The 23525-nt window shown below is 39.0% G+C and overlaps 2 protein-coding genes across 2 annotated transcripts in view; one reads left to right on the top strand and one right to left on the bottom strand.

Annotated features, from left to right (window-relative positions):
- Positions 1-4028, top strand: part of nudcd1 (NudC domain containing 1) — a 79272-nt gene extending 75244 nt beyond the window's left edge. The window contains exon 10 of the mRNA XM_059349929.1: positions 2813-4028. Within this exon, the coding sequence (XP_059205912.1) occupies positions 2813-3102 (290 nt within the window). The 3' untranslated portion in view covers positions 3103-4028. The remainder of the gene's footprint in view (positions 1-2812) is intronic.
- Positions 4029-14856: 10828 nt separating this feature from the next.
- On the bottom strand, positions 14857-23205 carry trhrb (thyrotropin-releasing hormone receptor b). The gene is made up of 2 exons (XM_059350548.1): positions 21454-23205; positions 14857-19919 (listed from the first exon to the last, which is right to left on the bottom strand). Exons 1-2 carry the CDS (start codon positions 22237-22239, stop codon positions 19494-19496), a joined length of 1212 nt encoding a protein of 403 aa, XP_059206531.1. The 5' UTR covers positions 22240-23205; the 3' UTR covers positions 14857-19493.
- Positions 23206-23525: the final 320 nt, after the last annotated feature.

The raw sequence follows: 23525 nt of genomic DNA, 5'->3' as shown, positions 1-23525 counted from the left end.
TTTTTTGAGATGTACCTGTATGCACCCGATCATCAAACGCATCATATTTGTGGCTCAACCAATGTTCTCTCAACCTTGTAGCGACGTCCCATAAATTGACTTGTTCCTGGAAGGTTGATTCAATAACAATCCAAGTTGAATCCCTGGACGAATAAATCCGAGCGGTGAAAGGGCAGAGCTGGCCTCATCGCCACAAGGTGCCCCTGAGTTTGTTCTTGATACTTCCAATAGGACTTGTCACAAGTTATAGATTCATTGACCACTGGTGTCATTGAGTCAGACACTGATGCTCCTGAAGGGCATCCGCCTCCATCGCTGCATGAATGGATTACTGCGTAAGAGGACAATTGTAAAGTGATTTGTCTGGCAAAGCTTCTTCCATTTTTCCCTCCTCTTAAAGGTTTTTTTTTTTCTTTCTCCAATGTAAGGGTCAAAGGACAGATGCTGCCATATGCTGTAGAGACACTCAAGGATCTTTAAGGGCAGTTTGTGTAATGGGCTGTTTAAATTAAAGTGTGTAGATCTGAATGCAGTCTGTTTACAAACTAGATTGATTTTTTGCTCCCTTGTGCATTTTTTCCCATATGGATAATTAAAGTGGTGCTTCTTATCCAAGGCAGGTCAAATATACTGTATTTTCTTTGTATGAATTCAATATATGTTTTTTCTTAAATGCATACGTTTATGTACATTCAAGGACGACACAATTAATGTTTTGTATCCTTCACATTATCAGATTATTTCTTTTTAAATGGAACGACTCAGCATCACGTTGTGGGTAGTTTTAAGTCTTATTATGGTTGCTAGGCTAGCTAGTTTCTTCCAAGTCCATTTATAGTGTTTTATTTTTAGAGTCACCCTAATGGGTTTAGGAAGTTTCTGACGCTCTGTATAACATGTTTTTATGGTTCTGGAGGAAATAAATGCAATAGTGGAAGAGAGAAAATAGAGAAAAACAAAACTGAATCAAACATCTAAAAAGAGACTGTTTTACTTTATGCCCTTGATTTTATCATTTGATGTTTATTTGTACAATTATAAAGAGTATTGTTTAACATGGTAGATTTGCTCTCAATACGATTACTCAATCTGGTATTGTTTGTTACATGACTACTTGATGAGCGAAAAAATGTCAGAATCCACGTCTCTAACCCCAACTGCTCTAGTGGAACAGCTTTGTTCCTCTGCTATAGGCAGCTCCTGACAGAGTGCTGCAAGGATGATGTATTTTTGTCGGCTAACCCGGCGGTTAACATCCTCCTGGTTCCTTCGGCAAAAAGCCTGTGGGATTTTTCTATTGGATTTTGGATTATTGCGGAAAATAAACTCTGTGGCAAATAAAAGTTTATCAAGTTTATTTAGAAGTTTTCTTCAGCAAGATATTCTCTGTACTGTAACTGGCCACTTTATTAGGTACACTTGTTCAACTGCTCATTAATGCAAGTATCCAATCAGCCAATCACATGGCAGCAACTCAGTCAATTTAGGCATGAAGACATGGTGAAGAGGAGCTGCTAAAGATCAAAGCGAGCATCAGAATTAGAGGTAGAGCGATATATCGGACGGCCGATATATCGTGCCGATATTTGCGTTTTTTACTTGTATCGACATCGGCCGATACGTGCGTGCGTTCGCCGGTCAATTAGCCCATTTCACTGAGCCAACACCAGGCAAGGCTCGGTGCAACATCTGCCATTCTCTGGTGAGCTGCTGCTGATACCGGAAAAAATAAAAACACATCAAATATGTGGACTCATCTGAGGCGCCACCACCTCCAGGCCTAGAACAACACACACATTGTTTGCTATCCAACTTTTAATATGATTTGTTTGTTTTGTGAATAAATGTTTCTTTTTTTGTTTAAATTGACACTTGTATAACATTTGTTATCATTGTAAATGGAGGGAGGAAAGGCAATATCGGCTTCAAGAATTGGCCCAAAAAAATCGGCAGCACATATCAGGGATTGGTTAAGACTGATGTCAAAATAATCTGCATCGGCATCGGCCTTAAAAAAAACATATCGGTGGACCACTAATCAGAATGGGAAAGAAAGGTCTGAACGTGGCATGGTTGTTGTTGTTGAGTGTTTCTGAAACTGCTGATCTACCAGCCATCTCTAGGGTTTACAGAGAATGGTCAGAGAGTCAGAGGAGAATGGCCAGACTTTTTGGAGACGATGGAACGGCAACAATAACTCAAATAGCCACTTGATACAACCTTTAAGCAGAAGACCTCACTGCCACTTTATTAGGTACACCTTGCAAGCTAACAAAGTGGCCGGTGAGTGTAAGCAGCAGAAGTAAAAATCAGGCACATGCCTCTAACGTCCCCCCATGAAACTGAGGGTGACATTTAACGTCCCCGACAACTTCTGTGGTCTCATTCAGTCAGTTGTTAGACATGGAAATGATTCAAAATGCACATGAGGGGTTTCTGCTGACATGTTTTATGTCGTATTTGTTTTTGTGTTTTTTTTGAGACACTGAATTTTAGGTCTTCATTAATTGTAAGCCATAATCATTATAATTAGAAGAAATTACATAAACTAAGACATGAAATGTTTCATTCTGTGTGTAATGGATCTATATAATGTGTTATTTACATTTTTTTTAATTGAATTACTGACATAAATAAACTTTTAATTTATTGAGATGCACTTGTATATTGGGTGTTAAAAAACCCCCATTTGACTTAAAATGCAGAAATATTAACACATTTTCAGGTTGTAGGACTCATTCCTGCAGCACTTTATTTTGAGTGATTATTACATGTCTCTCATCTCACCATTCTGTTGTTTTTTATTTCTTAGGCTACGTCCAGGCGTCCAAACGGGATAAAAAGTTTGCGACCTGCGCTCCAAACTTCTCCTACGCTTCACTGTGCGAGTGTCTCCGCCGCGCCTTCATCTACCGACAGCCGGCGCCGGTGGAAACCGTCCTCTTTAACAGGAAGCAGGGCCGGCAGGTGGGTCAGGTCGCCAAGCAGCAGGTGGCCAGCCTGGACTCTGATAAACCCATCCTCGGCTTCAGGGCGACCAACGAGAGACTCTACATCCTGACCTCCACTAACCTCTTTGTTCTAAAGGTCAATAACAATTAGATCTGGGACTCGTTAGCTGTCATCTCATTCCCTCGTTTCTGAAGAAACTTCTTTATGTTTAAGTCTGTACCTCCCTCAAGTCTTCTGTGTTGCAAAATATCCAGAAGACAAAAACGTATAGGAATCATGTTCTGAAAGACAAATTATAATAATGAGATTCACCCGAGCTGAATGTTTCCAGGACTTCATTAAGAAAATAAATCATTCCCTTAATTGCTTAATTGTCGGCTGAGTCTCATTTGATGCTTCTGGATGTTTCATAAATATGAATTTAACCTTTGTGGCGCCCTATTGATGCATTATACCCACACATCTGTAACGCAATGAATCCCCATTCATAAATATAATTGTATACATTCCTCTTAATGAACAACTGGTTTCCTGATCGCTGGCTGTGTTTCGCCGCCGGTTTGTTTGTAGTATTTTGTCAGATGGTCGGTGGGGAGGAGGAGGAGGACGCTGAGGAAATCCCTCTCCTTGGCTCGTTTTACAATCATTACTGTGGAAGTATGAAAGAAAGAAGCGAACAGTCATTTCCATAAATTTGCATAAACATGTTTCACACATCGGGCTGGCTCCTGTTGCCTTCGCCTCGATCGAGGACGGATCAGACGGACTCGGAGCCTCAAATCTCAAGGCCTTAATATTCAATCATGTCTGCTGTTGCCAGTTTTCTAATTTTCTCCTTTTTTTCCTGCTGGAGGTGAAGGGTGAAATGGGAATGCTACTTTCTCATACGTGCTCTGAGAATGTTTGCACATACTGTAGACGCTATTGAACAAGAGTGCATCTTAGAAACCTGGAAAGAAAGTACAGAGATTTGCATTATTATTCACATCTTTCTTTTTTCATGTATATCTCTTGGGTTGTCAAGACATAATACATATTCAACGGTACAGATACATTTCACCCATTGTTCCCCCTTTTAGATCCCCCCCCACCCAGAACTAGAGAGTCACATTCACATAAAATAAACAAAATACAATAAATACTACTGATAATGAGCAAACACAACTCTCTCCCCTCAAAGGAAAACAGGAGGGGTGAACAGTAGCCTAATAAACAATAAATAAATACAATAAAAAATAAAATAATAAAAAGGGACATTTAGAAGAGGGGTCCAGAATGCTTGGAGAGAAAAAAATGCTATAACAATTTGTATATGTTGTGCCTAGAGTTCGACTATTATTCACATCTTTATGCCAGAATCTTGCTTTCTTCTTTGCATCTTCAGCAGAGACATTTTCTCTTTCTCATTTTAAGAAACCCAGAAGAAGCCCAGTCATACAATCGACCATGCAAAAAAAGATTCAAGAGAGACACTAATGGACTTTATTGTAAAAAGAAAAATATGTTCTTTTTTAAAACATGTTTTCTTTGATTGCACCACAAGAAAACAAGAGAGAGACACCAGCATGGGAGATACAGGGATGAAGGCTTTTTTTTGCAGGATTAGATCCCAAAAGGCACGAGAGGCTTAAACACAACATCACCTCCGACTCCTGCAAGAAATAGATCCATATCTGCGCCTTTTCATGCTCGGCCCGAGGCGACCGTAAACAGAATGCAGCCAGTCTGTGTTTGCTGTCTGCTGAAAACTTGCAGATCGTCAGAAATTATAGGAGAGGCGCTCTAACCGATGTATTGATCAAGCTTGAAATTGCCAGTGTTGTGCGAACTGAAACGGTGCATCAGTGTGAGTCGCAGTCGGAGGCGGTTTGGCTTCACAATTCAATAGTCTTCATCAGGACGGGCAATTTTCTGCAGGCTATCTGCAATTGTGTGTCCCCAGCTCCCCCGAGTGCTGCCAGTTTCTGAGGCAATTTGTTTTCCTCTGCTCAACCACACTACAGGCTGCTGGGTAATCACCCTTTTCTCTGTCTTTGTTTTGCTCAAGAAAATCCAGTTTTACTCTCAGTTTTTATTTGATTATTGGCGTGCAATCACATTAAGCTGCACTGCTTGTTTTTATTAGCTCTCCCAGCATCCCTAGATTACTTAAAGGCGCTCTGTCAGAGGCACTGATGCCCCCGAGGACGGCCTCTGTCTTTACTCTGGCACTGAAAAAGAAAAACACTTTATCAAGACATCTCACCACAGAGAATTGAGTAATGGAGGATAGTTACCGCTCGGTGTCTGTATTTCCCAAACCTCCACACTGCTTCGCTCAGGTAAACACCACATGTCTTTTAAAAAACTGACTTTTCGAGGACTTTATTAAAAGAGCGTTTTCAAGATTGACGGCCGTGCTTTTTAAAGAAATTTAATCAGTCCCTCTGAGTGAGTTTCAGCGGCTGCAGGGTCAGGAAACATGATCTGGCACTAAATTAAAAATCTAGTTTCCTGAGATGACGTGCAGCTGGCTCGGTGTTTGTATTTTCACATAATGCAGGTACACATTCAGCTCTCCTGTGGAAGATATTACAGTAATGCATCAGACGTAATTAAATCAGGACGATAACTGATTATGCAGCAACAAAATGAGTCAATGAAATAAAAAAAATGCAGCTTTAATGCAGCTGATTAAATTTAATTCATTTAGTTTTATAACTTTGTTAATTATAATTATAATTAAAGCCTGACTGATGGAGATTTATGCCCATTTGTTGAATCCATATCAGGAGAGAAAAAGAGCATTCCCAGTAGAAAACTGAAAATACACCATGTAAACATAATTTATCTTCCTCTGTGTTTCTGATTAGTGTCTATCAGTGTGTGCAGGTGCTTCTTTCACCCAAGTGATGTGGTCGTTTGTCAGAAAAGGATATGAGGATAGACAATGTGATCATGCTGGCATGAAAGTGAAATTGTGAGAGCGGTAATGGTGGAGGCCGCAGAGGAGACGCTGTATTGTTGTTCATGGTCAGCTGCTGAGCACAGACGGGCTGCATGTGGCAGAGAAACCTGCTGAATATTAAACTACATGTGCAGGAAACTGAATAAGCAGCTTTGTCTGTGTTGCATAGAAATTAAAGGATAGTATATCATATATATGATCAAACCTGGGTTATCAGGGTGCATGTTAACACCCAAGGTGGACATTAAAATATTCACCCTTTTAGTTTAGTATAAATACATCTTTTAAATTCAGGACCAGTATGTAATCATCTTTAAGGAGAACTGAGTGGCCTCCTCGAGAAAAAAACAATTGGTTTGTAATTAAAGTTGGGCTCCTCGTGATGATGATGCTTTTCTCTGCAGGTGTAATTATCACCTTTTTAAATGATTAAACGATTAAAGTAAACAAACCCGCAGTAGGAGAATCTGTAGGTAAATGGTTATTGAGTTGATTGCACATTCTTCGATAATGAATAAAGATCCTCCCCGATGTGATCGCGAGACGCAGGGAGAGTAATTAGATGTTGTGGATGTCACACAGACGCGGTCGTCTCTCCACAGGCAGGGAGCATTACGACAAAGAAACACTCGAAACAGACAAAAACAACCTTGTTTTCACTTTCTGATTCATGTTGTTTATATCATGTAATGTTTACAGTAATTACAGGAGATGTATAGTCAGTTTATGCACAGTGAGTAACACAAAATTCTCATTATTCTGACATTCTTGCAAACATCAACATGTCTGTAAAGTAAATATAAATCTGCAGCCACTTATACCCCTTTTCGACCAAAGTAGTTTCAGAGCCGGTTTGGAGCTGCACTGAAAAAAAATGACATTTACTTTAAAAAAGCTAGGCAAGTTTTTCCACACAGAAAGTGTCTGTGATCTTTACTCACTACGCTGTTTCTAAGTAATATTTATTTAAAAGAACCACTTGCTTTTTTTTATGAAAATACACAATTAAATTGCAGATTCACTGATGTCCCTCAATTACATTTTACTTGGAAATATCAACTAATTAAGCCAATGAACTGGTTTAGTGAATATTACTTGGAACGAATGATTCAATTTACATACAAAACTGAGGACACATAATAACAAACAAGCACTAAGTAATGCACTACATGAAAAACTGCTATTTTAAAGTAAAAGCACTGAATTCGTATTTCTTTGTAGAATTTATATAGATGATTGACATAATAATAATTAAAGGGCCCAAAAATATATTTTTTTTCAGTGTGGTATAAGTGCTTGTTCGCAGTTGGTTCAACTTGTGGACCAGCAGCTCTGAACCTGTTTGCTTTTCCACAGGCTCTAAACTAGAGCCACGTCATTACGTCACTGTTAACGTCTGTATAGGTCTCCGCCCTCTAGGCAAGTGTAATAACAACAGCAGACTACATGTCTCTATAACACACCTGTGCTGCTCATCTTGATCACTGTGGACGCCGAATCTTGGTTGAACAAGATTCAGATACAGACTTAAGGTTGAATTTAATTTTATGGACACAAAATGCAGTTAAACCGTTAAATCGCAATATATTGTATCGCAATACTCAATACCAAAATCACAATATCGTATTGTGACTCAAGTATCGGGCCTCTGATGATTCACACCTCTAACAGAAAGTGAGTGATTTTCCAATAAAAATAAAATTAACGATACATATTTTTAATGCATTGAGACATCAACGCTTAAATTAAAGTAAGAACCGCTGTTGCAGTTTACAAAATCCTGCAAAAAACAACAAACTTATAGTTTATGTTTCATTCTTGATCAGATGCTTCTTAAAAAAAACAGTTTAAAATCACTGCTTGGCTTTCAGAAGGTTAAAAGGACTAGAAATATCCTAAAATAAGCTGTGAGTTGTTTTTTGCAGAAAAAAAGAAGGTCCCAAGATTTGCACAGGACTATTTTCACATGTGGATTAATACACATTTGTGGCTGTGGTGAGTATTTATGGCGACAGGAGTGTGAATGTATGACAGACAGAAAATAAACTCCCACATTCATTATAATGAAGGAAGCTGTCACACAGCGTGGCTCATTCCTCTGTTATATATCAGTGCAGCAGTGTGTCAGGATTTGGACACACACACAGTACGACCACTTTGTGAGATTTGTCGACAATAATAAAAACAGAGTATTGCCTTGTCCTTGACATATACAGGCACATCAATCCCTGGCAGAAGCTTTAAATTGTAAGTTTCAGTGCTGTAGCTTTATGACATGAAACACTGTACTTTAGGACGAGTGCGCTTTCTTCCACATGTAATTATTCATAAAGGCTGAGGCCGATCTCTTGGTGCAGGAGAGCTGTAATTACACCACCCCTCGTCTTTGTTGCCGTCTCTGTCCATAACGAACATTACAGCACCATTATCACAGAACAAGCCTCTTTTTTATTGGGCTGAAACACTTTTATTTCAGAGTTAATGAGGCAGAAAGTTTCTTCTCTTTACCTCTATATCAAACGTTCGTCTCTCTGCTCCTCCTCCCTCGTTTCCCTCTCTCCTCCTGCCCTCTTCTACTGTACTTCTCTCCCTCGCTCTTCATCGCTCCCTCCTCTTGCACCTTGCCTGTTTTGACACTTGATTAAGCTAAATTCAGACTACTTCATATTATAGCGAGGACTGTTATTTAACCTCCAGAGGGGCATTAATGTGATTCATCTAATTCAAGACCTGCATCCCGCAGACTCTCAGCTAATTATAACCTGTCACACAAGAGCATCATTCAAGTGATAATCTACACGTTGTTTTTTTGTGGATTTTGTTCCTTGTTGTTAATGGGTAATTGCTTTGGTGTTTCTGCTCTGCAATTGCCATAAATCACCTGTCAATCTAAAAGTTTTGGTGGCACAGCTGTGTCTTTTCAAATATTTCTTTATGTTAATGAGTTCTTTTAGGTAGTGCTCTTCTCTTAACCAAACTAGTCAGCAACAGACCAACTATAATTCGATTAACTAAACCTGTGTATTTCTAGGATTCACACATTATTTCTTATGTTTGCTCGTGTCTTTAGTAGAAAAAATTAACAAGTAGTGATAAGAAAAAGACATCTTGTTGTCACAGTCCACAATTTGTTTGTCCAGTGCAAAAAGACACACGTTTTTCATTTGACAAATAGATATTTGTAATTTTGCGTTTGCATGTTCTCCCTGTGTCAGCGTAGGTTCTCTCCGGGTTCTCACTGGCTTCCTCCCACAGTCCAAAAACATGTACTTAGGTTTAATTGGTGACTCTAAATTACCCGTAGGAGTGAATGAGAGCGTGATTGTCTGTCTCTATGTGTCAGCCCTGTGACAGTCTGGAGACAGTCCACCTCTCGCCCAATGTCAGCTGGGATTGGCTCCACAGTTCAGATAAGTTGTTAAAGATAATGGATGGATGGATATCTCAGCTGGGTTTTTTATTTTCCCTGTAACACCAGTACTGATACTCTGGAAAATGACTTGTTTACTTTGTTTAAGTTAATTCAACAGTATGCCAATATCACTCTTGCCAAAGTTCTTATTATTGTTACCAGTGTTGGAATCTAACTAAGTACATTTACTTGAGTATTTCCTTTTAACTTTACACTTCTACTCCACTACATTTTGAAGCAAATATTGATCTTTTTACTCCACTACATTACAACTTTAGTTACTTTTCAGATTTAGATTTAACATAAAAAACATGATCAACTTAAAATGATTACACATTTTTTTATTAAACCTCTTTACAGTATATTAGATAGTTCAAATGAGCCCTAGCTTGAGAACATAAAAATTCTGATTAAACAAAAGCATCAATGATAATAATTGTATAATATATTTAACAATCTGAGTGGGTCATTCTGCATAACGACTACTTTTACTTTTGATACTTTAAGTACATTTTGATGCTGATACTTTTGTACTTTTACTTCAGTAAGTTTTGAATTTTACTTTTACTTGTAGTGGAGTCATTTTGCAGTGTGGTACACTGAAAAAAAATATTTTTTGGCCCTGTAATTATTATTTCAATCATCTATATACATTTTACAAAGAAATTCGAATTCAGTGCTTTTAATTTAAAATAGCAGTTTTTCATGTAGTGCATTACTTAGTGATTGTTTGTTATTATGTGTCCTCAGTTTTGTATGTAAATTGAATCATTTGTTCCAAGTAATATCCACTAAACCAGTTCATTGGCTTAATTAGTTGATATTTCCAAGTAAAATGTAATTGAGGGACATGAGTGAATCTGCAATTTACTTGTGTATATTCATTTTAAAAAAGTGGTTCTATTAAATAAATATTAGAAACAGCCTGAGTAAAGATTACAAACACTTTCTGTGTGGAAAAACTTGCCTAGCTTTTTTTAAGTAAATGTCCTTCCAATTTTTTTCAGTGTATTAGTACTTTTGTATTAGTACTTTTACTGAAGTAAGAGTTTTTGTTTGTTTGTTTGGTGTAAACTGTCCAGTTCTTGGTCATGTGTCAGAGTATTTACACACAGAACAACACCTGCCCTTATATAGTGTTTAATGACTTAATTAATCAATTATAATCAAGTGGGATTCAACACACCTGGGTAAGAGCAGATTTAAGAGCATTAGGTCATGTGGAGTTGATTTTTCTTATTTTTATCTCTTAACATTCAATATTGAGAAGATATGAGAAAAAAAGTTGTTTCTAAGGAGTTTTTAGCCTCTCACCTCGTGAATCTGAAGGCGGTAGCAGACCAACAGGTGACAGGTAGGTGAAGGCTCACATCAAAACATTATTCACACTCCAGAGAAACTGTATGGAGCTTTTTCAAATTCCTCTCACGCAGTTTAGTCCTGGCCATGGTGGTAAATCAGAAGTTAACAGAAACTGCCCTCAGGCTGAATTTGTATTAGATGATGCTCTGTAGATACGGTAACATAATTTACATTTATTGTGAGAAGTGCAGTGTGTATGTCTTCACATTATTCTCTGAAGGTAAATGTAGGAATTGTGTCCATTGATTTGAATGCAAATGAGTGTTATTGTCACGTCTATAATTCAAAGTGATGGATGGGGGTGGGAGCCGTGTTCTGAAACACTTGCAGTAAATTTCCATTCTGACAGTTAAACGTCTAAGGAGCTGTCAAGAAAACATGCATTTGATTTGTTGCCTCTGTGGGACAAATAAATAAAACATAATTAAAACTCTAATCAAATGATAAACAGTATTTACAATTAAATGTCAAATGTTATCATAAACAGTATAATAGTCAGGATATGGAAACATAAAATAACCCTGACCTTTATTTGTTTTTAGAGCAATTGCTGTGGCTAATGTGTCAGACAACAGTTATCTATTGAGTCATCCAGCAGATACAGAGCAACATTAATGTTTACTGTATTTTGAGTTTCATATTTCTGTTCACCTGATAAATTTAAGTCCAATAGTTGCATTTTTTTAGCTCTGTTTTTGGTCTCCACCTACTCCTGAGGGAAATATCTGGGTTTTTACCTGCTAAATTCAAATTCAAAATTACTTTATTTATCCCCGAGGGGAAATCCAGTTAGTCTGTTAGAATGAGAGAGCCTGATGGCTGTAGGAGCGAAGGATCTTTTGTATCTCTCCGTCCTGCAACGGAGAGAGAGGAGCCGTCCACTGCTGTTTTTTTGGTCCATAAAGGTTTTGTGTAGCAGATGATCCGGGTATTTCAGGATGGCCTTGAACATGTTGACAGGTCATCTCTCCACCACCTCCTCCAGTGTGTCCAACCTGGCTCCAACCACAGAACCAGCTTTTTTGACCAGTCTGTCCAACCGCCTTGCATCCCTGTGTCTGATGCTGCCTCCCCAGCAGACTGCAGCATAAAACAACACACTACCACCACAGACTGATAAAAACATCTGCAGCATCTTACTACAGATGCAAAATTACAAAAAAGACACAAAATGACTGAAAAAACACTAAATTACTTTAAAAAGACACAAAATTACTATAAAAAATACACAGAATTACCAAAAAAGACACAGAAGTATTTAAAAAAGACACAAAATGACCAAAAAGAGACACAAAATGACAGTAAAAACTGAATTACTTAAAAAAGAAACAAAATGACCAAAAAAAGACACAGAACTACCAAAAAAGACCCAAAATTACAAAAAAAGACACAAAATTACCAAAAAAAGACACAAAATTACCAAAAAAAAGTAATTAGAGGGACCTTCCACACACAACACGGTAAAGTGCCATTCATATAAAACTCACATTAAACTTTCATATCAAGGTGGGGGCCACAAAATATCGTCACAAGGGCCGCAATTGGCCCACGGGCCAACCTAGATACTTATAACTTGGAACCACCTCGATGTGCACCCCACAGGTATTCACTGGCTGAAGAGGGGGCTTGAACCTGCGGAAATCTCTGATCAGTTCCTTAGTCTTTGAGGTGTTCAGTAGGAGATAGTTCTTGTGACTCCAGTCACTGAAGGCTTTTATCAGATTCCTGTATTCAGATTCCTGTCCATTCCTGATACACGCTACAATAGCAGTGTCGTCAGAGTACTTCTGGATGTGGCAGGACTCAGAGTTGTATTTGATGTCCCCTGTGTACAGTGTGGAGCAGGAATGGAGCCAGAACAGTGCCTTGTGGAGCCCCTGTGCTGCTCATTAATGTCCCAGAAACAGTTCCCCAACCTGACATACTGTAGTCTCAGGTAATTTGTGATCCAGGAGATAAAGGAAAGATATGGAAAGAAATGCTCCACTATGGTCACAATCCAGTCGCTGCTTTTTGGTTGCTGCAGTTTAGTCTGGTTCTTGGTGATAAGCAGGTAGTGTAGTGTATTTTTTATTGTTTTATCTTGCTGAAAACAGCTGCCTGCTGCTGCTGAACACAAGGCTGGTAAGAGTGAATGAAAACTGTATAAAGTAACAAGTTGCAGGCCGGAAAGAAATCAAAGAATGAGCAAAAACTGCAGAGTGGGAGTCAAGTGATCATTTTCTGTCAGTTCATCACTGTGAGATAGTTTTTACTTTACAAACAAGGTGTTAAGCCGTTTAGTGAACTGCAGCATCCGGTTGCTTGTGTGCAAGTTTGCACTTTGTATAGGCACGAGCGAGCATCCTGAGCATCTGAAAACAGTGGCATGACATGCAAAAGGCTGAAAGTGATTGACTGGCATCATGTTGATTTCATGTTCACGTATCATGATGTTGATCTGTGATGCTAACTAGCTGGTGGTTTGCATATTATTTGAGCTAACATTACAAAGCTACCAATAGCAAATGCATGCTGCGTAGCTACATCACAGCACAAACCTTTGCTCTGTACCGTTACATAATTAAACATTGTCTAAAAACAACTCTGTCATAATCCAAAGTTAATATCATGTTTGATTTGGCAAGATCGCCAAGTTACATACAGTGTGGCTCCAGATTTGACTTTAATTGCTGGAGTCATTAGCTTAAGAGTTCACTTACTTTTTCCACCAGCACTCTGAATGTTTAATCGATATGTTCAATAAAAACATGAAATATTCTAATTATTTGCATGTTTGCATATTAGGTAAAGCACATTGTGTTTGTCTATACTTGTGACTTAGATGCAGATCAGATCACATTTTATGACAAATTATTGCATAAAACTAGGTCCTTTTAAAGGGTTCACATACTTTTTCCTGCCACTGTAGCCTAGTTCAGATAGTATTATGATAGCATTAAGGAAAATGGTAAGCTTGGGGTCAGTTTTGAACACCAAAACCAAATGAAGGTCCCTCTATAAATCAAAGCCCCACTGATTTTGATCCTAGCTGGTTGTTTGGCCACACAGGCTTCACTAGCCCATTACAGACGAATACCCGGAATGAGGCGGGTCTCCCTCGCAGAAACGCACCCAATTTGAATGTCAGCTGACCCAAACCGCCGTTTGACCAGCCGTTTTTTGGCCCTGAAAAAAGCCTGGTTGCTGATTGGATAGAACGCTAAGCCGGATGTGATGTAGTACTCAACCCAAAACAACAGGCGCCATTTTTAATAGCCGGCGAAGTAGCGAGTAGTAACAACAATAAGAACTGCTCTTCGAGGATTTGTCTCTTCTCGTCCATGATCATTGTCGCCATGTGCATGAACACAGCGACAAGAAACACAGCAGCTCTGCTCCTTCCATCGCTGCGTCTCCTTCCTTATTGTCTACGTTTAGCGCGTCTCCTGTGTTAAATCCATATGTGATGTCATGGTCGAAACTGTCGCTAAGCGATTACGTGCCTATTGACAACCATACCTCACCTGGAGTTTCATAAATCCCTCTGCGGCCTTTTTTTGTAATGGAGACATGCCGAGTGAGCGACCATTTGAGAGAGCGTGGCCTGAAGCTTTCCCAGCAACTTTTTACCCGAATGGAAACACGGCTATGGATTTTGTGTTGGACTCATTAGCTAGTGTTGCACACTTTGACACTGTAGGGGAGCTGAAGAGAGACGAGGCATTTTACAGAGCAGCTTTAAAGTGTGTATATCATTTTTTCCACAGCAGTTGTAACAAACTAAAATATTTTCAGAACGGTCGCTATCATTCTTTAGCAGACTCTAGTTTTGCAGTGCAAGGGTGCGATTTATTTGTTAGGAATTTAACCATTAATTTGAAATAGGAAGAATGGGTTATTTCTTCTTTTATGCAGTCTTACTTTAATATGCATTATGAGTTTTTGGGTTAATATAAAGATAATGTCACTGTGGAGCAACAGGTCCAAGAAAGACATTTAATTTAAGGGACTTAAATGGATTTGTTGATCAGGAGGAACAGTTCATATCAATATTTTTTTCCAAAGAAAAATCTTGGATGCTTGTGTCACCAGTTTAATTTCTCATGGGGAAAAAAAATGCAATTCTCTACTCAAGAAGGAGAAAATGTAAAGAAAAAACACTAAAAAAAAAAAACAAAACAAAAAAAAACATCTTCTCTAATTCCAGAAACAACTTTATTTGGAAGATAAAGATAAAATGTACAAATTAGCAATTTCTAAGTAACCATTAAACATATTCACAGCATCACATTATTCTAAAAAGCAAGAACAAGGCAGCAGCTTCCAAATTGCACATCACAAAATAATATTCAGAACGTTTTAATGGGCAAGAAGGAAAGCAAGAGTGGCATAAAAATATATGCAGATAACTTCCGCCTGACAAACAGAACCATAAATAACAATCACTTTAAATACACGGGGAACACACATGAATCTACTGATACTCAAGGCATTTACAGTGTCGGTACAATCATTAAACAGAAGCTGGTATTTGACATTTTCTACACATGGTAGTGATTGAAACCACTGTTTCAGAGCGAGAACATCTCCCTCTGCTGCTGCTGCTGCCCAATTATATTCCCCTGTGAGGCAGACTGTGCTCGGAGATTCATAAACATCCACTGATCTGGCTGAAAACGCCACACAACATCCACACGTCTAAACATCACACGTCCATCCAGCCACGCGTCACTGACAACTAAAGAGCGAGACGGAGCGAATCGGCGGTTTGTTAAGTCCACAGTTTTCACGATACGAAACACAGAGCACGACGTTCACTTCACTTTGCTTCATCTTGAACACTGATGGAACTTATAGTGAAATATATCAATATGTTCTTTATGTTACACTGAATCTCTGTCACACTATTTACACTCTGTTTTAACGTGAAGCTTTGAGGTGCAACCACTGCTGCTGCTCAACAAAAATAAAGCTTTTTTCTAACTTTATTAGAGAAGAAGACTTTAATAGTGAAGGCGGTACCATTGTCTAATAAGGCATATTCTAGAAAGGTTTACAAGTTGTAACTAAGGCTGTACTGGAACAGTTGACCCCCGTATGACCCCTCAGACTGTTTTCTGCTCACTGTGGCCTTGTATTTCACTGTAATATATAAAAATTAAAAATAAAGTCCTGCAGCTCTATGGAATCAGCACAATCATAGCTAGAAGTGGGAACAACTCAACAATGTCTTTTGTGCAGAATAATAATGACAAAAGTCATAAAAAATAATAAATTAAATGGAATCTCTATGTACAAAACTTTTCCAAGTGCCCACAAGTTTCATGAATATAAGACAAAAATTGTGTCTCCACAACCATGTTTCCAGCCTCTCTCCTGTCCTCTCTTCTCAGCTCTGTGTAAACAAATTTTCAGTGAATATTGGTCACGTGACCGTTCGTCTCAGCAGAATCAATCATGTCTTCACTGTGTCGCTGAGGAGCAAAATGTAATATTTTTAACAGGGTGTAGTTATTCTAACGCTTTATTTTAAATTAGACATGTAGAATAAAGACAGAAATTTAACACAGTTGTAGGCTTTGTTTTGGTTACTTTGTCTAACGGAAACTTTCATAATTGATGATCCATTTAAGGACTGTCTGAAAGTGCAAATTTCGAAGATAACACCTGTTGTTTTTTTTTTTGCTTCTTTCTACAATAAACAATGTATTCTTTAAAAGAAAATGTTTCAGAGGGTTAAAGATATACTATGCAGGATTTACCGTAAAAAAAATAATGAATAAACTGAAATATTTTCTTTCAATCATCACTTGAAGCCACTAGAAGTGTGCGGTGGTTTCTGCAGAGACCCTGTATCTCCTCTTTTTATTTTCTTCTGTTAGGGACACTCCTAGGTGTCACCCAACGAGCATAAAGCTACAGAAGAAGTGGACACAGTGCCAAAAAACGAACCAATATAGTGACAAAACTGGTAAAGCTTGCTCCAAAACAAGAGTGAATCCTGGGTTTGATTTCACTTTATTGAGCTGGGGAGGACAAGCCGAGTGAGTAACAGTTCCTGCATATTATGCCTTTAACTCTATGAGTCTAGACTACAAGAAAACTGAGAAAATCTTGTATTTATACATGTATTTTTGTAAATATTAATATGTAATGAGGAGAAGGCCTTGGTGGAGATTCTCTGCTGTATTTCTTCAGTTAAAGTCGGTTAAACCAGAGTTTCACAGTGTGAGATCAAAACAGCTTGAGGAGAGGCTCAGTGAAAAATATTACATTGTTTATTAGATTTTTTAAGGAGATCACATGGAATAGTCTAAATTAGTGTGATTTGGTTAAAAAGATAGTCTGGAGATAAAGTACTTTGGGGGAATTTTAATGTTTCTTCCCACTAAACCAGAGTCAGACAGAACTACTAAATGTCTTACGACTGGCCAGTTTATGCTAATTTTATGTTTGGAAAGAGGTTATTTCGTTGTAACCAGTTAGTAGTGAGTCGTATCTGCTGCTAGGAAAAGGTTATGGAGTGCCTACCAATCCACAAACTGAGATAAAACAACCCAGACAAAACACTTGATTTAACAAGTCGTTCAGACTTTTTTCTATGTCACATAAAGGCTCATTAGAATGAACTGAAATGTCTCTAAACATCTCTACCTTTGCCATAGATATGTGACAAATTTTCCTCACAAACCAATCAGAGCAGGCGGTCTTAAAGAGACAATAAAACAGAGGGAGAGTGGATTCAGGTATATTCAGACAGACAGTATGAGAAAAAGAATGTGTTTTTTAAACATTAAAGCATGTAAACATGTTCCTGTAAAACCTAAAGTACAAGTAAGACTCTGAAAATGAGCATAATATGTCCTCTTTGAAGGTTTTTTTTTTAAACAAACAAACAAATGAATAAAGTGGAAGGAATAGGTGGAAGATTCTCTGCAGCCTTTTTCCTGTTAGAAAGTGGTGAAACTACTCAATAAAGAGCACATCTTCCAGTTACTCGGTTGCTAGGAACAATTAATGAAATGTTTACCTTAAAGAAAAAGGAAATTCACACCTACAGTGCTAAACTGGTTTTAAATAGATCTGGCCTTGACACAGGAGAATAACGACCCTTTTCTTAGTCCCACCTACAATGTTGATTTTCCAGTGAGATGAAATTAAACACTGATGCAATATTACACATATGCATCATGTCCTGTGGATCCCTTATGTGTAGGTGGACACTAACACTGTAAACTACAATATAGAAAGTTAATTTCTGAACGAAGAAGCATTTAATATCTAATGCAGAACATATTTTTTTTCCTTTAAAGAGCAAAGCATCAGTGACAACTTGCAGACCTGTAAAAAATATGCCTTATTAGGAACATGTTGGTGCTGTGGTAGCTATAATAACACATAATATACTTCATTATGGCACTTTTTAAAATCTAAATTACAAAGTGCTTTATGAACTTTCTCGTCTCTGCTAGTGAACACTTTGCAGAGAAACTCAGCGCGCCATCAAGAGCCTCCAGAACACACTCTGCACAGGCTGTCTCGGTTTGCACAACGTGCTCGAGGCCGTGTACGTGTCCTTCACAGTAAAAATAGAGGCTGTTCTGTCCGTGAAGGTTCAGGTGTGACGCACTGGTTAATGGGCCATCAGGAGGGCATTAAAGCTGCACAGGGTGAGAGTCTGTTTAGGATTAAAAACATTTTCTTTTCTCAGCCTAAGTCCCAATCTCTGAGTAAAATTATCCATCCTGAATGTTAGTATGTACAGTGCAATCAATTCACTGTTGGAAAATGGTGAATTAGGGACTGAATTCCACTCTTCCAGGCCGGACTTGTTGGCATTATTACCTCCACCAAGGATGTTGTGTTTTCAGTTTGGTTTGTCTGTTTGTCAGCAGGATTGTTTAAAAACTACCAGCCCGATTTTCATCAAACTTGGTAGAACGATGTGTCATGGGTAAAGGAACAGCCTGTTAAATTTTGGTGCAGATTCGAATCACGGGGCGATACACAAGTGATTTTTCTCTTCATGAACGTTGCAAGATTTGTGCTGCATTCATGTGGTCCTAGAATGAGTGGGAAATATGAGTTTCCTGGTTCACCTGATCCGTTTTCTTTGCCACGTAAACACTGGAAACAATTTATTTGCAGCATCCTTTATGACATAAAGGTTATTAAGACACCAAAGTTAGAAGAACAACTCCAGAAATGGGACCGTCCAAGGAGCACTTGAATGCACCAGGTCTGCGCTCTCCAAGTGCTGTTCTTGTTCTTTTCACATCTCTTTGGTATCCTGTGGTGTTGAAGCATCACTGACCAGCTGTGTTGGCAAACATAAGTGTGTCAGAGGTTCCTTTGCAGGATTTCTGGGCGTTGGAGTTGACGTTGTGTCATAGACCTTTTACTGACTTTTGGCGCCGCCTGCATGTCACTCTGCCCTGTGCTACTTTAAATGAGTCTTTGCTGGTCTGGTTTGTGGCACAACAACATCTATCAGCAGTGGGAACGTTGTTTTTGTTCACATTCATGTGTTGTTGGCTCATACACAGTATATTATATGGGTAGATCCAAGATAAGATAACAGCTATGCAATAACAAAGCGCTTATCTGACGATATTTGTTGCTTTACAATGTCCTGAATCACTGTCAACTTTGAGCCTCAAAGACTGTCATTACGCATCAGTGGCTGTAATCTGTGTTTACATCTCTCGCAGAAGCAGCCTGGCTTTAAAAAGGTCAGCAGGCACTCAGGAAACAATATTCCCACTCAGCAGACTCCATTAAACAACTCTTAAATCCTCTATTGACCCGCAGAAACGCTCGACTCGCCTCAAATGCACCTCATGCGTCGCTGAAATTCACCTTCCCGTACACACACGAGTCTGAGAACATCATCTTCTGATCCGTCAGCAGGTCGTCCGTGACGGTGAGCTCCTCCAGCTCCGTTGTGAAGTGATCGGTGCTCTCCACCATCGACGTGTCTTTGACGGCGCTGTACGTGAGCGCCACGCTGTAGGCGGCGGGCTTGTCCGTGCCTTTCCTCCCGCAGCCGCAGATCTTGCGGAAAGCGGCGCGGAACTTCTGGGACATGGCGTTGTAGATGACCGGGTTGATGGCGCTGTTGAGGTAGATGCAGAGCCGGCAGAAGAGCAGGAACCAGCTGTCCAGGTAGGCCCGGTCCAGGAAGGAGTTGACCACCACCAGAGTGCGGTACGGCATCCAGAGCGCCGCGAACAGGATCACCACCACAGCCAACATCTTGGTCACCTGCAGGGGGCGTTACAGGAGAAGATGACAACTGCTGCTGCAATAAAACTCCCAGAGGAGGTCAAATCCGTCCATGCATCCCTCCGTATACGGACTTTGCTGCTCTTTATATTATTTCACCTGACTTCCATAGCACTGCTGCCGTGTGAAATGACACGTGAAAAGCAAAAATGTGTGGTGATATCATGCGAAATGACATAATAACGACCCCCATTTTCTCTGATGATTCCTGCATCTCTCAGCTATGAAGAAAGGGTCCATCGTAGCTCTTTTCTGTCTTTTTATGTTGTGTTTTTTCTTAACAGATACAAATCTGCTGTGGTTAATTTGGCTGATGTGTATACTGCGGCAGATTCATTTAAAGTATTTGAAATTATCTGGTTTTAATTACACTTCTAACATCCTAGCTTTAGAGAGAAAAGCTTAACAATGTGGATATAAGGAGTAACTTTTGTGCCGACTTATGGACAAAAAATGTCATAATTTAAGACTTTAAGTCATTTATTTTTTTTGCCTTTTATCTCTTGGTAACAAATATACGGATTAAAAAGCTTCTGTTATAATGAAAAATCGTTTATTTTTGGCCTGCTAAGCATATTTTTCCTGGAAGTTGGGTACTAAGAGAAAACAGGATTTTGGTTTTTTTTATTAAGAGGAAAAATGTCTCATGCACAGTTGTTAAAAAATGCTGAATTTCAATCATTTTCTAGAATTTTGTGGCATTTTTGTTGAACTGTTTTCCATTCCTGGTGCTGGGTTTTTTTCAAGACCTTTTGTTTAGTTGGTGCATCAGTAAGTAAGTTTATTTTTAATAATTTACAGTGGTACTAAGTACTTTAATTGATGCAGCATACAAACATTATAGTATTAAAATAAAAAAAATACTTCATGCTGGAAAAATGCCTAATTGAGTGTTGTACTTATATATATTATATTATTTAGTTATTTTAGTGAAGTATTATTAGTGATGCATTTAAATGAGCATTTCACTGTTGCACTTGGTGGAATTGGAACTAATTATATATATATATGTATATATATATATATATATATATATATATATATATATATATATATTAGAGGTGTTGTTTGATAAAAAAAAAAGATATTGATATAATGTTAATAATAAACATATTAATAATTCCATTCTCACTTTGTCTTTCTTTTTTTAAAATTATTTGCCAAAAAGGAGACAAAATGCACAATACACAAAGATAACTTTGTATTTATTAATTCTCAAATCTTGATAGGGTCATATCATGATGTGGGGGGGGGGGGGGGGGGGGCGCACACGTTCATTTTGCAGTAAAAATCTGGATTTATAGACATTCTCTAATTTCATATGTTTTATTTGAGTTTTTTCATACGTTTTGTGTAAAATCGTGCTTATGAAATAACAAGTAACTACAGGCTTTAGCTTCTGTATTCAATTAAAAAAATTAAATAAAAGTGCCACATATTTTTAGTTAAGTAACGCAGTAGTTGCGTAAATTTTCCTGTTTTTACCTCAGGAACACAGTTACGCAGCACCCACCTGTCTGCGGGAGGTGGCGGTGGAGCTGGAGTGCCGGGAGTTCTTGCAGCTGGTCTTCTTGTTGTTGGTGTGGTTGTTCTGTCCGTTCCTCTTCTTGTCTTTGGGGTCGGAGGGCAGCGGGTTGAGGAAGAGGATCCTGGCGATGAGTCCGTACAGCACCGCGGAGAGCAGCAGCGGCACCACGAAGAAGACGCCGAAGTCAAAGAAGTAAATGGGCAGATAAAACTTCCTGGGCACTCTGTAGCCGCACGAGATGATGGTGACATTGTCGTACACCAGCTCGTGGGTGTAGGACAGGTAGAACCACATCACGCAGTACAGAGAAGTGAAAGCCCAGACGAACAGAATGATCTTTTTCGCTCTGGAGAGGGTGCACAGAAACTGGGCTTTAATGGGATGGCAGATGGCGATGTACCTCTCGATGGTGAACGCTGTGATGGAGCAGGAGGACGCGTTGATGCCGAGGTACTGGAAGTAGGTGATGCACAGGCACCCATAGTGGCCAAACACCCAAGATCCGAAGATGCTTTCTGCTATAGCCGGCAGCCCAGCCGCTATCAGCACCATCAGATCCGCCACTGCCAGACTCACCAGGTAGCAGTTGGTTGGAGTCCTCATGTGTTTGGTTGTGAGCACCACCAGGATCACCATAACGTTGCCAACGATTCCTAAAGCGCAAATCACGAAAAGCAGCAAACTACTTATCACTTTGTACTGAATGCTGTTGTCCGTCCAGACCCCCAGGGTGCCGTTCAGCTCCGGAGCTGCTGTTGTAAAGTTTTCCATCTTAATTTCAGCGAGAAAACGAGACTCTGCAGCGGGTTTGTTTCCTCCTGACGCATCAAAAACAGGTTTTACGCGCGACAGAAGCGAGAGCTCAGTCAACTCTGCAGCTCCATGGAAAGTGTATATCAATCTCTTAAAAGCTCAAAATTGCAGCCCGTTGTGTGCTGCACATGAAAGCATTATAAAGTGACAAAGAGCAGCTCGCACTCTGGTGTCACTTCGCGGTCGCGTTGTGCGTAAAAAGCGACGCGTCTCCGTGTTCTCATCAGAGCAAAGTGGCTGCGGGCAGATGGCGCTTTGGTTTTGAGCCTTGCTGTTGGCACGAGCTCTCATTACGCATGCGAGGGGATTAGCCCATCATTACATTTTCGGCAGCAGACCTCCCCCATCAACAAAGCTGCTCAGACGCCAAATGTCATATATGTGTCTTCCTGGTATTCTGATTTAGGTAGTTTATTACTTACAGAATGCTGCAGAAATCAGTGTTAGGTCTGCTTAGAAAGATGATTTAAACATGGATTTGTGCTCTATGTTTCCTCTCATTCTGTCTCTGTAGTCTCTGCGTCGTTTATCTGCATCTTCAGACGCTAAAATCATGAATTCAGTTTGTAAGATTTGTTTGTCAGTCTCCCATCTGATGCCCAGCAGCTCAACAGGCTGCCACTTTAATAAAGTATGCTGCATTAAGGAATGAAGTGCCGTCTCTGTGACAGATCTGATCGATGGCTGCATGCCTTTAGGTGAAGCTACAGGCAGTTTCTCATTTCTTATTTTAAAGTTGATGCTGTTTTGGAGGTTGGTGGAGTCGCCTGTGCAGCTTTTTTTGTAGGACTACAACTGTTTCATCTCATAATCATAAATAATTTAGTAAAATATTATACATTTGATTGTACCCTGGTGTATTTCCAAGTTACAGTTGATGGATCGTGGCATCAATCTAGGAAAAAAAATACTGACAAATCCTTTTTAAAAAGTCTGTGTTTCATCACTATAAATACTTTTGTTCTTCAGTTTAAAGCTCTAATCCTTGTTTTTTTTCCTGTTTTAATTTGTGCTTTTTTTAAAATGTCCTAAATTGGGGTCCAGAGTCAGAAGCACTTGATTCCACCCATGCAGTTTTAACAGATGGAGCTATTTATTGAGTCAATGTTTACTTGTAATTACTGAAAACTAAATTATACCAGAAACAAATAACAGTAAATAAGCTTTTAAGCAACAATATGGGTTGTATTTGAAGTAAAAGCTGTGATTTGTGTATGGAAAACGTATATATTTACATTTTATAC

The sequence above is a fragment of the Centropristis striata genome, chromosome 14, assembly GCF_030273125.1.
Source record: "Centropristis striata isolate RG_2023a ecotype Rhode Island chromosome 14, C.striata_1.0, whole genome shotgun sequence".
Classification (NCBI taxonomy): domain Eukaryota; kingdom Metazoa; phylum Chordata; class Actinopteri; order Perciformes; family Serranidae; genus Centropristis; species Centropristis striata.
This window is presented reverse-complemented; position numbering and strand designations above follow the sequence as displayed.